The sequence below is a fragment of the Elaeis guineensis genome, chromosome 4 (genome assembly GCF_000442705.2).
Source record: "Elaeis guineensis isolate ETL-2024a chromosome 4, EG11, whole genome shotgun sequence".
Classification (NCBI taxonomy): Eukaryota; Viridiplantae; Streptophyta; class Magnoliopsida; order Arecales; family Arecaceae; genus Elaeis; species Elaeis guineensis.
In genome coordinates this window covers 23,955,072-23,969,942 of record NC_025996.2, presented here as the reverse complement: position 1 = coordinate 23,969,942, position 14,871 = coordinate 23,955,072, and the positions used below count along the sequence as shown (strand labels likewise).

The 14,871-nt window shown below is 34.6% G+C and overlaps 1 protein-coding gene across 1 annotated transcript; it reads right to left on the bottom strand.

The window, feature by feature from the left end:
• Positions 1 to 3,518: 3,518 nt before the first annotated feature.
• On the bottom strand, positions 3,519 to 5,130 carry LOC105037123 (uncharacterized). Its single transcript, XM_010912823.3, is given in 2 exon segments — positions 3,519 to 3,955; positions 3,958 to 5,130. Coding segments are annotated over 2 exon segments (648 nt in total). The 5' UTR covers positions 4,580 to 5,130; the 3' UTR covers positions 3,519 to 3,929.
• Positions 5,131 to 14,871: the final 9,741 nt, after the last annotated feature.

The window sequence follows — 14,871 nt, the reverse complement described above, 5'->3', positions numbered from 1 at the left end:
ATTTTTTGAAACCAAATTTTTTTTGAGATTATGAAAATTAGGATAGCAAAAATTAATCCGATCTATCAATCCGATCTGCATTCGATTGATCTTAAATAAATTAAAATTAGATTAAATAATTTAGATTGTAAATAAATTGATCTATTTAATATATTTAATAATTAGATCGAATTCATATTTTACACAACTAATCTGTTTAATCTGTTTAATAAATGAGATGGAACAGATCGGATCAAATCGAATTATAACTCATAAACTCGTAATACTATGGTTTAAGGGCTAAAGCACTAAACGGTTTGAATTGACCGTCATTGATCCTCTTTCATTATCGATTCTTGAGAAAAGGTGACTGTATTCGTCAGTACTTGGCCGTCACTGAGGGAGCCCAGATCTACGTCATTTTTTTTCCCCTTTTCCTCCCCAACAGCCGTCGCTAAGGGGGCTTGTGCCACTTGGCACCTTAACTGCTCAAGATCTAAGATTTTTTTTCTCTTTTTCTCTTTTCGTGGTTGGTACTTTCTTTCCCAACAGCCATCGCTGAAGGAGTTAGCCGTTCGAAATCTAAGATTTTTTTTTTTCATTTTTCTCCTTCCGTGCTTTCTTAATCCTTTCTCAAGATATATTTTTTTATTTTTTTCCTCCTATTAGTTTTACTCACTGCTTGAGTCTAGGGTTTTTGAAATTTTTTTCTTGACGTCTGATGGAATTGAAAAGTTGAAGCAAATCAGTGCTTTCTTCCATATTTATTTCTTAATGTCGATGGAAATTAATTATTCTAATAACTAATTTTAATTTTTTTGATTAATTACTCTAATCGGCTGTCATTGTAGTTTCTATTTGGATTTGATGTGACATTGTATGGTAAATACCTAATTTTGGTGCTAGACATTTTCAACTATTGTATCGTTAAATCTTAGAGTCTTATATAAATAAATAATAATTATTTTTTATATTATATTATATTTGATTGTTGTTATTATTTAATTTTATTAATTTAAATTTATTTATTTTTGATTTTTGATTTTATATTTAAATTTGTTGTTAAAGTTAAACTAAATAGGTCAAAATTTAAATAGTATTAGTTAAAATAAATAATTTTTTTAAAAAACAGATTAAATGGTTCGAATCAGATTGGATTTAGTAAACAGATTATTTATTTTATAAACAGATTAAATGAATTAGATTGAATCAGTTAAATAAATTATTTATTTAATAAATAGATTAAATGGTCGAATTGGATGATTTATTTATTAGATAGATTAAGTTAAATTTAAAATTTTATTTATTTAATAAATAATTAAATTTAAATTTAATATTTTTTTATTTAATTTAATTTATTTATGATTCCAATCTAATCTGTTGTTACGCAAGAACGAGGGATATGATAGTTTCAAATAGCTCAAGACTAAAAGCAGTTGCCTTGCAGATTTCCTCCCAGAAACTCACGAATAATATTAAGTTCTGAACAATAGTGGCACTTGAAAAAGCCACCAAGATTGTACTGCTGTTGCAAGTTATTATACGTGTGCATTGTATAATGGAGGTGGTCTGAGACTATTTTAATCAACTTAATTTTATTAACAATCAGTATTTTTAGTCCATGTCGATTTTTTTTGCTTATTGAAATCGCTATGGTGATAGAGTTATTTTAGTCTGAATTAATTTCGTACCATTATAACATCAAGCAATACATGACACATCAATGTCATGTACTACCCTACACTATTGGGATCATCACATTCCCCTTGGCATGATCGCATACGAAGTCCATTTCGGATAATTGTATATGGGGCCATTTGTCCACAAAGAGTGTATATATATTGAAATTGGTGTGCTATAATGTGTGCTTGTGAAAAAAAGAACTTCACACGTGGAGCACCAGGAAGTTTAGTTGCATAATATAATAGATATTATCAATTTATCATAAAGACCATTATCTAAACAAATTTTTAATTATATTTTAGTTGTATTCTAATAATCACCCTTTTGAATAACATAATACTATGTAAAGTTTATAATATAATAGAAAAATATATTTAAATATTTTATAACATAATGAATGATGATGGTGATGATAATAAAGATGATGACAATTGTGTCATATATTTAATAAACTGTATATTCTCTAAAAAAAAATATTATTATTGTTATTGATGCCGATGTCATAACATATATGAAAATTATTATTTATAACACATATTATTGTCTAAAACATAATTGAAATGTCAACAAAATACTATAGTGGTTTTAGTAATAAAATAAAGACTATCATTTAATGATTGATAACTGCTTTAGTTGTTTTTGATATAAAGTTATCTTTTCACAATTTTGAAAACTAATTTTATGCAATTCAAACCTCAATATCCTATATCTTTTGTGTTGTTCTATTCCAAAAAAGTTTGCCTATTAATTCATTAATATTTGAACATGAACTTGTCAAATATTCTGATTCATCCTGGTTTGAGATATAATGGACTTAGTCACTGAGCATAATTAATCATCACCCTATATATATATATATATATAGAAGGATTTAGTTTATATTGTCAATATATTTTTGTAGTACTCACAATATTTATAATTTCAACTAATTAATGGTTGCATCATTAGCACATAGAGAATGTCAAAAATTGGTATTGAGAATAATAAAGCGAGATTGATCATGTGGTACGATAACTTTTTACATATAAAATCTTAGTTACCATCCTATGATCAAATCCTCGACAAAAGTATATGTTCCAAAAATTAGTCAAGACTGACAAATCTTTGTTGCATACTTTGGCTAATACTTCCGAATAATATTTCTCTCCTAGCTCTAGTTCTTAAATATCCATTTTGACGAAAAGTTTGAGTCATAATGGAAGTTTTTATTGAATAAAGGAAAGACTTCTATGCATCTCCATCAACCTTGCCTATCTAACATATCACTTTTCTAAATTAAATTGCCTAGGATTTCATACTTGCTACTTGAAGAAAGGAACAAGTTAACGCAATCACACATTGAACTTGATGAAAGAAGAAAGGAATCATGATATTCCTTGGAATATCTTTTCATGTGTAAAAAGAGATGATTTCACTCCATTATATCTATTGTTTCAATCCAATAATAATTTTAGAACAAAAGTTCTGCCAATAGGGCCTAGTCTATCATCATCCTTTCACTTAACAAAGTAGGAATCCTAATATTAACCTTCCAGAACAGAAAATATTTTTCAAATAGCAATTCAGCACCGAGAATTGTTTATCATATTTGACCCATTATAATGGTTTACTCTTTCATCAAACTTTTATTTAAAAGATCCACAAATAGATGCCTCTCTGCAAGACAAATCAAACAAGACTAGTACACGTTTACCCAAAAAAAAAAAAAAAAACAAGACCAGTACACCTTAGATGGATGACGTATAGATTAGACAGGCAAAAAAATATATACACATATCTGTATTACTAAAAATATCCAGATATTTAACTTTTTAAAAAGAGAAGAAAAGAATCATGCAGAGAAAATGCTAAATCCATTCCAAACTGATGCCACATGGTTCGGTGGTAATAGATGAAACATTGCAACAGCATTTCAGGCATCAGAACACGGACTCGATGGAATGAAAACAAACAACAAACAGCTAATGGGCATGGACATGGCCCATTTAATTCCGCACACAGGACCCAGCATCCACGATGATTCCCCAATTTGCAAGTCGTCCGAGTCCGCTTTGTCCTTTCTACCCCACGAGCACCACAGCAGTGCCATGCCATGCCAATTCCTTCCACCTCAACCGCTACGATACTTCAGAATTGCCAATGCTACCACCACATTCCCAAATACTACCCAATATTTCACTTCAGAATACGTACACAAAAAAAAAAATCAAAATAACAACTTCCGTTTATGGATTCATCCATGGCAGAAGAGTAGCAGAGAATGATTATTAGAAGTGCGGAGGTTGGGAGAAAGGGAGTAGGTGCGGCGAAAGAGGAGATCTGGGGTGTTCTCGTAGGCGGAGAAGACCTCCTCCCAGATCTCGGCGAAGGCCTGGAGGATGAGGTCGTGGTGGCAGGGAGAATTGAGGGAGAGGAAGCGGCGGAGGAGCTCCCGCAGCTCTTCCCCGTCAACGATCTCCTTCTCTACGATCATCTGCAGCATCGACCTCCTAAAATCCCCCAATGGGTCGGCTGATTCCTTCACCACCGCCACGCTCTCCTCTAGTCTTCGTCCTCCGCTGCTGCTCCTTCGATGATGAGGCCTTCGCCACTTTTCTGCTTCGCCTGGGGGAGGAGGAGGACTCGTTCCCCAGGCCAAAACTTTCTGCTCCAGCTCGTTGAGCTGGCGCAGAAGCCCGGAGAACCTCGGCGTGCTCGCCGAGCTATCGGGCTTCTCCCCCGCCTCCTCCCAGCAAGAGGAGGTGGAGGAGAAGGGGGAGGTCAGGGTCAGGGTGTCCGCCGATGATGGACCCCTGAACCTGCGACGGATTACGGTGGACTTGTCGGAGGCGTCGGACGCCAACACCGATTTGGAGTCCTTGCAACCGCATCCGAGGCCCAAAAACGAGCTGCTTCTCCTCCTCGCAACTGGAAACATTTTCTCTCCTAGATCTTCTCGGACGGCCGCATAGAGAGGCTCAATTAAATGACAAGCTTGGGAAAGGGAGAGTTACCAAATGGCCCTCTCTCTCTCTCTCTCTTATTGGTGGTTCAATGCTCTTCCATAAATTCTCATCCCTCGTACGCCGAGATGGTCCCTTCTCCTCGAGGTGCCATATTTGTTGCGGACGGCGGGCCTCCATGGTTCCAACGGTGCAGCTTATTCTTTCGATTATAATTTTTTAAAAGTTTTTCTTTGCTTAGTTAAGTTGTTTTCTTTTAATAAGTTTCGGTGATGATAAAATATGTGCAGGTTGGGATGAGGGATGGTTCTGTAGGTCGTGAGTGTATATTTCTAAATAAACCTTCTTGTTTAGGGATTACTGTCGGAATCGCAGGCTCCAAATCTTGTTTGATTTGATCTTTGGTTTTATTTGCTTATTTTGCTGCATGGAGAATAGTTTATGATTAAAGATCAAGCCTTTATATTCGACAGACAAAAGATGGTGGAGGTGTTCCATGTTCATGAGAGCCAAGCCGTATGGATTTTAGTCCGATGTGATGTCCTAACACTCTCGCTCCCACTTTCCAAGTAAAAATCACAGAGTCAGGGACTGGATTGGAGAATCTAGTAAAGGAGCAGCCCTGGGAATTTTTTTTTTTTTTAAATCACACCCTTAATTTCAGTGCTATTGGATGCGAGATTTTTTTTGGGGTACAACTTAGGATGGGATGTTAGAAATTTATACAACGAATAGAACGAAGAAATTCATTAGTTTATTGCTCCTTGCGATCTTCTGCATAAATTTTTCCCACAAATTCTCAAAGTCAAACATCCTTGGGTTATGTCCGGTGTGCAAATGGAAGAGCTCTTTTAACTAGGCTTGACCGATTCTATGGGGACATCATCACCATGTTTCTGTATTAAGAAAAGAAAGCCTTGGATCAATGGTGGGAGATCTAATTGATCAATTCATGAGACTATTGATCAGCTTAAACCATGAGATGAACTGCTGCGGCCTAATAATTGTCTCGTCGATCTAATTACCTGCATCATCTAATCTGAAGGTGAAATATATATATATATATATATATATATATATATATATATATATTATATATATATATATATATATATATATATATGAGTGTGTGTATATATAGACCTTTCTTGAGGTAATTACATATTTCCACCTAATATTTTACAAATATACATTCTACTTTTTAACTTATACTACATGCATAATATGTAACCTCCAATTAATATCTTTCTATTAAATAAACTAATGATCTTACTAGCATCATCACTATCTAACTTATTTGTGTCAAAATATCTTATACTTCTTATTTTTTAAATTTTAAATTTTTATATTTGATTGGCGGGTTTTATGTATATTTTCTAAATATTAGATAGGATTATGTAATTATCCCAAACTTCGAGAGGAGTTAGGATAATTTACTCAAAAAAATATCTTGATTCTAGCATTCAATTCCAGAATTAGATGATTATGGAACAGAGCAATGCTTATCTAAAATGGCTATATAGATGTTAACTATCATGGAAAATTCAAAAAAAACATCCTTGAAAAGTAGAAATTTACATCCTATTTTAAGAACGTAACATCTTACATACATTCAAATACACGTGTTTTTGGTGCTGGATGATATCAATTAAGCTCAAACTAATCATAAATTTTTCAAAATATACCGAAACGTGTCAGCTATCCAGATAAGTCTATAGAACTGCTGGTAGTCCCATCTCATTTAAGAATACACCCTTTCCTAATCAATTTTGTACTTTACATCCCCCAAACAAAAACTAGAAGTCATCTTATGTTTTCACAAAAAGTATCAGTATATTCAAATTTTAAAGTTCATTGTCCTCTCTGCAACAAACTCTACACCTGCAACACATCCATACATGGAGGCCCACCAGAGGCTTTGCTTCATTATTGCTTGCATGGACTTCAGGCCAGCATGGTTCTTCAAATGATTCAGATTAACTGATACAAAGCAAATGCATCTGAGTCTCTGAGATGCCAATGGACGTCACTGCAAACTTTAATCCTGTAGAACCATAATAACTGGACCTACATTGCAGCGGTAATCGGTCCGACTGCCTGCAGGCTGGCAAGCAGCCGTCGTTGTATGATACCAAATCCATTTCTGAGATGCTTAAACCGGAGAAGAAAGGCAGAATCCATCATAAACTATAAACTGTGGGCCAAGTTACCAGACCTGCTGTGAGTAAACAAAGTGATCTGGTCGGTAGTTTTGCCCACTGCTGGTGTCAGTATGGGGCCTTTTAGGTGAGGCCGGCATACCATACCATGAGGCATGACGGATAGATGTTTGGGTGTTCCTTATGCTCACCCTCCACCTTATTATAGTAGTATAACTAATGATCTGATTGATAAAAGAAGACCAAAACCTCCTGCTTTCGTTCCTGATGAGATTTGAGAATGTGGGGTTTGTTTTATATATCGTCCTCTTCTAATAAAGGGTGATGAAATATTTATACGGAGTATGATATCTAATGCTAAGATATGCAGGGCAGTTAGAGAATTCAAATTTCCAACCTGTCTTCTATGTTCTTGTCCCTTCCCATAGAATACAAGCAACAGGGAAGCTTTGAGGCTGGCCGGAGAGTTGTTTGGGATGTCCCCAGCATCAGCAATTATTTTACCTCTTGATGGGAGGCGTGGCCATGAATCACACCAAAATGGGATCAGATTGAGATTAGGGGTGGCAAACGGATTGGATCGGTCGTAAACAGATCGGGTCATAAATGGATCGGATCAAAAAATGGTCAATCCAAATCCGATCTGCTTATTAAACGGATCAAAAATTCAAATTTGAACCCGACCTATTTATTAAACAGATAATCTGATCCGATCCATTTAATCTGTTTATTAAATAGGTCAAATTAGATTAAACGGATTAAACAGATTAAACGGATCAAGTTAAATGGGTCAGAAACAGATTAAACAGATTTTAAACAAGTTAAACGGATCTTAAATGGTTAAACAGGTTAAATGGATTATTTGACTTAACCCAACCTACATATTAAACAGATTAAACGGGTCAAATATCTAAAACCTATATCCGACTCACTTATTAAATAGATTAAACGGGTCGATCCATTTATGACCCAAATCCGTTTAGCGTAAACCCAAACCTGTTTATGACGGGTCGAATACGGATCAGATTGATGGGTCGGATCATATTTTGTCAACTCTAATTGAGATGGGGCATAGATACTTGAAAAAAATTTTCAAACCAAATCAAATTTATTTATTAAATAGAAAACAAATCAAAATATGAATTCGATTTTTTTTATCAAACAGGTGAAACAAATGAAGCATATTTAGTTATAAGTCCACTTTGACAACAATAACCTAATTATCTTAGGCCGAGTTAGTGTTTGGTTGATAGATCAAATTATGGATAGTTAGCTCCAAATTTGCCATACCGTGTCGATACTGAATCGATATATGATGTTGCATCGTATAGACACTGTATATACAATATCATGCATCGATATTATAATAAAATTATATCGATATGGGATCCATAACCAAAATGACGAATCTTGGTCAAATCTATTTCTAAGAATTAAATTTTAATTTTTTTTCTTTATATTTTTTAAACAAATCTTATACAGGCAATGTCATTGTCCTTCTTTCTTTCTCTGAAAAAAAAAAAAATCTTGTTAGAAAAGCCTCATATGTAATGAGCTACGTCACAAAGATAATCCGTTCCCAAATATCTCTAGCTATCCAAAGCCTCAAAAAGATGGGATCCAAAATGCTAAACTACATCTTTGTATTTGTTAAACAAATCTTAAACATCATAATCTCGTCATCTTGGATCATTAGATAAGTCAAAACCTTCGTCAAGAAAAAAAAAAAAGTCAAAATTGGATTAAATGGATCATGAAATTTGAACCTTATTTGTTTAATGGATTTGTTCTATTTTTCTTCTTTCAGTTCTTCTCTTGTCTAGGCATTTTACTGAAATGGTGTTGATGTCAGAAACTGTTTTCTTGAATAATAGGACCATAAAGTCAGCGATCCCAGAGTTTTAAGTAAAAGCCCAGCAAGATATTTTATGCTTTGACTTCTAAATTGTAAACAAAAATTTTAGAACGTTTTCAAAAATTTAAGTCTTGTTTACCACTAACACAAATATTCTCAATTATATAGCATATAAACTGCTATGGTTTACATGTGACAAATAGAGGATCGGTGAACAATATATGAATTTGGTGTTCTGGTATATTTCATCATTATATCATTTTTATATTGTAAATGCATAATAAAAATATGTTAATCAATTGCAGTTTATGCTATGATGGGAGAGACAAAAGTATAAATTTCTGGGATGAAAAATTCACAAGTAATTGGGAAATCAAAAGGAAAAGAAGGAACAAAAAGGAGAGATTTGCTATAAATGTCAAAGTTTAACGGCTTAAGATAAATTTAGGTTATGTATGGGCCATCGTCACTTCTTTAAGTTATCCTTAAAAACTAGCTCAAAGACTACTCTCCTTAATATTTCATGGCCTTGTATATGCAATATGGTTATAGAGACCCAATCATCAAGAAGTGAATCTGATGAAAACGCAAGACTTATATGTAAATTCCAATAAAAAGTTCTAAAAGTTTTCACTATCTTTTTATCTTAATAAATTAAAAAGTCTAAAATTTAGGACTCTTGAGTTTAAAAAATTCTGGAGAGGGAACATGGATTTGGTAACTCCCTCTCCCTCTCTTTTTAGTCCAATTTTATTCTTCGACTCATATGCATTGCACATGCCTTTCGCTAGCATATCGCTAACTTCTTGCTGACAATTTTAGTTCTTACGCCACACAGCAATCATTTGAGTTGAGAATTTCTCTCCAAAAAATTATTCCATAGACCCGGTCTAGTAGACCAGGCCAACGGTCACTCACCACATGCCATATGAATTAACACTCTATTTTGATCTCGAAGAGTCTAAATATGTAGAGTGAATTTCTCTTACATGACTGAGTGATCATTGGATCGGTCTACTGGACCGACTGTATCTAATGATATCTCCTACCCTCCTATGTCATCACCACATCCATAGGCCCCTATGCTAAATAGAAACAAGTCCATAGCAGGCTTGACTAGGTCCAAAACTTCCAATCCATCTTCTCTCCACAGGAAGGCCGGGACAAACTGGCCCGGTCCTGAGATCGGATTAGCCTAACTTGAAACAGCCCATGTTTCTGCTCCATTTGCCTTGGAGCTAATGCGACCCCATGCTTCTTAGACGCAGACTAGTAACGGTTTCAAGACCTTTTCTAAAGCTCGGCAAGTATAATCATATGATTGCTGATTATGCTTAATCAATCTAAGGTTGAGCTGATTAAGAGTTTAAAACTATAATTATCTCTCATGGGAACTTCGATTAGAACTATAGTTTGTCCTGTGACTTTATATTGCGAAAAAACTTGGTTATTGCCATCGTAAAATATGATCAAAAGTACAATGAGCTTAATAGTTTTTATCGAACTTTCAGGACAGTAAACAAAAAGGAGCATCTTTTAGGTTTGATTCTTCTTTTATTTATTGAAAATAGGTGCAGAAGCAACAGCAATCGTTTTTACTCAGATCAAATTGTTGAGGAGGTATCTCCTGGCCTTGAATCTTGAACCATCTCCAAATGGAGGAGAGGTGCAAATGCTACCACCATGCTATAACCTAGGTTGCTAATTAATTTTTCAATCGGGCAACAACAAGCTGTTTTTAATTCGAGCAGTTCCTCTTCTGTAAAATAATATTACATATCGAAAAATTGAAATCTTCAATTGCTGAGATGGCAAAAAATTGGAAAAAAAGGACCTATATCTTCAAATTACTTAACCTAAAGAATACAACCGTAAATTAGGCCTTTTTTTAACAAAAACATTGTTTTTTTTTTAAAGGCTCTCAGACAACGCAACAAAAACTGTCATCAACCCATTAGCTAAGCATTTTTCTCAAAGCTCAAATAGGAGACTATTCGACACCAGTCCAAGTTTTTTTCTTTTTTTTTAAAATATTTATTTGTTTATTTTTTGAGAGAGAAGGAGGGAGGGGGGGTGGGACTATACCATAGCTACCCAAATTTAAATACTTACGATGGATGCTGGGAATGGACCAGTATATTGGGCCTATGCGGCGGATACAGGCTTATCTCCTTAGGTCCACGCTGACACGATTCGGTCTTGCATTGGGCCAAGTCTGTGATTGGTTGGCCGACTTTTCTACAGCTATTCTCCCTGCAACATAAAAGATGAAAAGATGAAAAGTTTTTTTTTCTTTTTCTTTTTTATTTTTTGGCAACATGGTCCGCAACTAAGAGTCTGAAACGCTTCCCAACTTTCATATGCTTGGGATTAGACGAATTTCTTGGCATCATTTCCTCCAAACTGATATGCATTGTAGGCATATAGATCGAGTAGAAACATTTGCTATTAAAAGACATTACAAGGGGGGAGATCTTTATTTTCTTTTATAGAAAGGCGGAAACATTTGCTGTTACTGCTGCTGATGCTTCTTCTTTGAGTGTCTATAAAACTTAGATATATAGATTTTAAGTAAAACAAAAGGATGAAATTTTTTCTGTAGAGTATGCTGGTCTATTATAATTATTTGTTTCCATACAAGTTTTAGAAATATATGAACTTGAATATGGCTTTTTTACTTTAAAAGAAACAAATGCACATGGAATATTATTTTTATCATTAAAGTTTTATTAAACTTCTAATGCATAAGATCAAGTCTCCTAAATCATAAGTGAATTAATGTGCATCATACATGTGATAATATTTCTTGGATACGAAATATCCAATCTATAGAAGGAGTCATTAGGAGTTTGAAAGCAGTTTTTCATCGTGGACTCCTACGTGTCGTCCTTACAACCCTTTTCTGAATTGAGGAAAGAGCTTCTGTACATTTTAGCCACCAACCAAAAATTAGGTTAAGAGGGGTCACAAACCCGGATCATTTATATCAATCTCCAATAGCTTCAACAATTGGCACCTTTGTCGCATATCATATTTTAGTAAATAATAATCATCCTTTAAACATAGCTTAAATATCTCCATTGCTGAGTAATTGCATATGACAAACTATTAAATATTATGCTCAACTCTATAAAATGAGATTCTAGAGCCTCTGGAGTTGGAGTTGATTTTACACTTTTGCTGAATGGAGAACAGACCTCCTGTACTTCATAATAACACCACAACAAATACAAAACTGCATAGACTCCAGAAAAATATAGCCAATCCTCCAATTATGCTTCAATCTTTTAATCCATCAGTAATTTACAGATATACTTATTCCAGCACTAATACACCGAATCCTATCAAAACTAATTAGTAGCTGGTGTGATCCAATAAGTGATGAGGCATCAAAATGTCATCAGTTATTTAACTGAGCCGATATCCCAGCATTGACGACCTTAACATCGATTTCTCTTGATCATTTTATGCGACAATATGCTTGTTCCCAACACAGCGTATGTACCGAACCCCTTAAAAAAGATATCTACCCCCAAACGTGGAAAGGATTAGAAGCCTGGATTGAGGCTTCATACCAGGCAACCTTGGCCCCCCTTTCCTTTCCTTCAATGATCAGCTTGTCGTATTTTATTTTATGAAATAAAAACTTCTATATAACTCACATACTTGGAAAAAAAAAAAATAAAAGGAAAGAGAACCCGTGCTTGGTGACGCCATGTATTGGGTGCCATTTCTCCATCACATCCCACCGAATGTTGTTTTGTTTGTTTGGAACCGTGGGTAGTGGTACCAAATCATGTGAAATATATTTAAATAAAGTTTATTATGTTTTTAATGATATACTGTTATGTTAGTTGTGCTTAAATATCTGGATCGAAGCATTTGACCATAATTGGATAGTCTATTCAGACTAATAACTCTCTCTCATTAGTGTCACGAAGGAACCTAATATTAGGGATGCCCCCACCAAACCGAATTTTCAAGAGAGAGGCAACCAGAGCAGACAAAATTGACCAAAACGAGAGTTTTTGTCGGTCATAAAATTCAGAAAATAAGCAGTCTGCGAGATGATTTTAAGGATCATAAATTTTTCTTCTTTGCTAATCTTTTCTAATGTGCTCCATAAATTCCGTACTAGGGCATCCAAATTCTTATGGAATGGAATCCTCTGTGGTACTCAAAAAATACCACAAGATGCTGTGCATATATTGAGACATTCATAAAAAAAAAAAAATAATTATGTTTATATAAATTATTCAAATATTTTTGAAGTTTATCTATTTTTTTTAATATTTTAACGCACGTAGGGTTACTTATTTTTTGATGAATGTTTTCTAAACATGTACAATGTAGATACTTTTTAAATACGATAGAGGATCTATTTTCAACATAGATTTCATCCATAAAGAAATTGTTGGGATGTGTTTCATCGTAGTAAGAAACGTGGTTTTTTTTTTCCCTTCAAGTCACAAAAGATGTGATGGACAGAGGACCCTCAAGATTCTGTGTTCAGTAAACGATGCGTCTATTAAGTTCTACTTTGCAACGCCTTGTCTGTCTTAAATCTCAAAATCCTTGTGTATTATGACCAACTCCACTATAAACCTTTTGTTTTTGCTTTAGCTAGCATAGGCTATAATGTTCAAATGCAGTGCATCAGGAACCTAGCTAGCTAGGGCTTCACGCTTGACAGATGGTTGCTTTAACCAGCTATTGGCTTTCATTATTTGTTACCATACATAATACCTAGTTTCAATGGAAACTGTTTGTTTCTACTGTGCAATGATTCTATGGAGGTGGATTGGAATGCATGAAGAACTCATGTTTACAATTGGTGATTTGCTGATGATGCAAGTTATTCTGCATCCATAGCTATTCGATCATGCACCAAGAGCAACTGAACCTTTTTGGTTTTTCGGGGTGGGGGCGTTAAAAAACCATATTATTTTTTTAATGGAAATACTTGAACAGATCTTTTAATAAGAATAGTTAATCGAAGTACATGCAGTCATTATGTTAATGTGCTCTCTCTCTCTCTCTCTCTCTCTACTTTTGTATTGCTTTGATATTGTTTTTTGTAAGCCATCTAGTTTGAAACCAATGATATAGATTTAATTTCTGAACCCATGAACACTGGCTATATATGCCTCATACGTATCTAAAATAACCTTACCTCGTGAAAATCGACGCTAGTATGTGTAAATTATAACGTATGTTCGCATGATTGTTAAAATTTTAAAACAAACATTAATTGAAACCTCAACGTAAGGCTCAGTTGGCAACTTTTGGAAGGTATCATAAAATAGTTACATTCTCTCGTCTAAAGTTCAGTGTAATTAAAGCACATAATTTGTCACTCAAAAATCTACTCTAACCTCATAACCTTGGAATGAAGAGGTGAATGCCTGGGCCTTGTATCAGACCTAACACGGTGGGACTCCACCACGCATAAGACATGAGAACATCTAAAATATTTCCATTTGAGGTCATGCTGGTGTCATGTTGAAAGAAAAAAAAAAAAAAAAAGAATCTGCCACACCATCGCCATTTTTGGGTGTCATATCTTGAGTGTTGATCCCAACGTGGTCTCATCTCCAAACTTTAATTTAAACGGGTGAATCACAATGGATCTAGAAATTAAATTGCTGAACCACGTTTGGTGTTGGAGGAAGTTGGTTGCCTAACAAAGAACCAATAAGGGTCGCTTCTAAGAACTGGTCCAGTACTTGACATTCTTAAATTTTTAAGGATGCCGTCGATATTCTTTCATCTTGACAACTTTTTCTTTGCCTACTGGATGCGGATGCTGACCGCTTTGGAGAGTGACATCGGTCTATCCTGGATTGAAGTGAGATACGTAATTAGAAGTGTATGGCTCTGAGATGCTCGGTCTAATCGTATAATGTTGACCATACATACATGCAATCTATTTGGCAAATTAAGTTATTCTAATATATTTTCTTGAATCTGTTTGATCCAACTAGATTTGATTAATTTAGATTTAGTGAAAAAAAATCAAGATTATACTGATATTGTTTTTCTTTCCCAGTTCTAGTTTATTCCTAAACTTTGAAATTTAGTCAAAAGAAATCTCACGGATTTCGCCTCTTGACGAGCAAACCCGTGCGGCGCCCCGATGTCACCTGCACAAAGGAGCCAGCCAAAATGCACCCAGCAAGATGCACAGAAAAATACAAGAAAAAGGCACGGCAACACGCTCAGATATGGCACTGTAAGAACAGTATTTTCATTA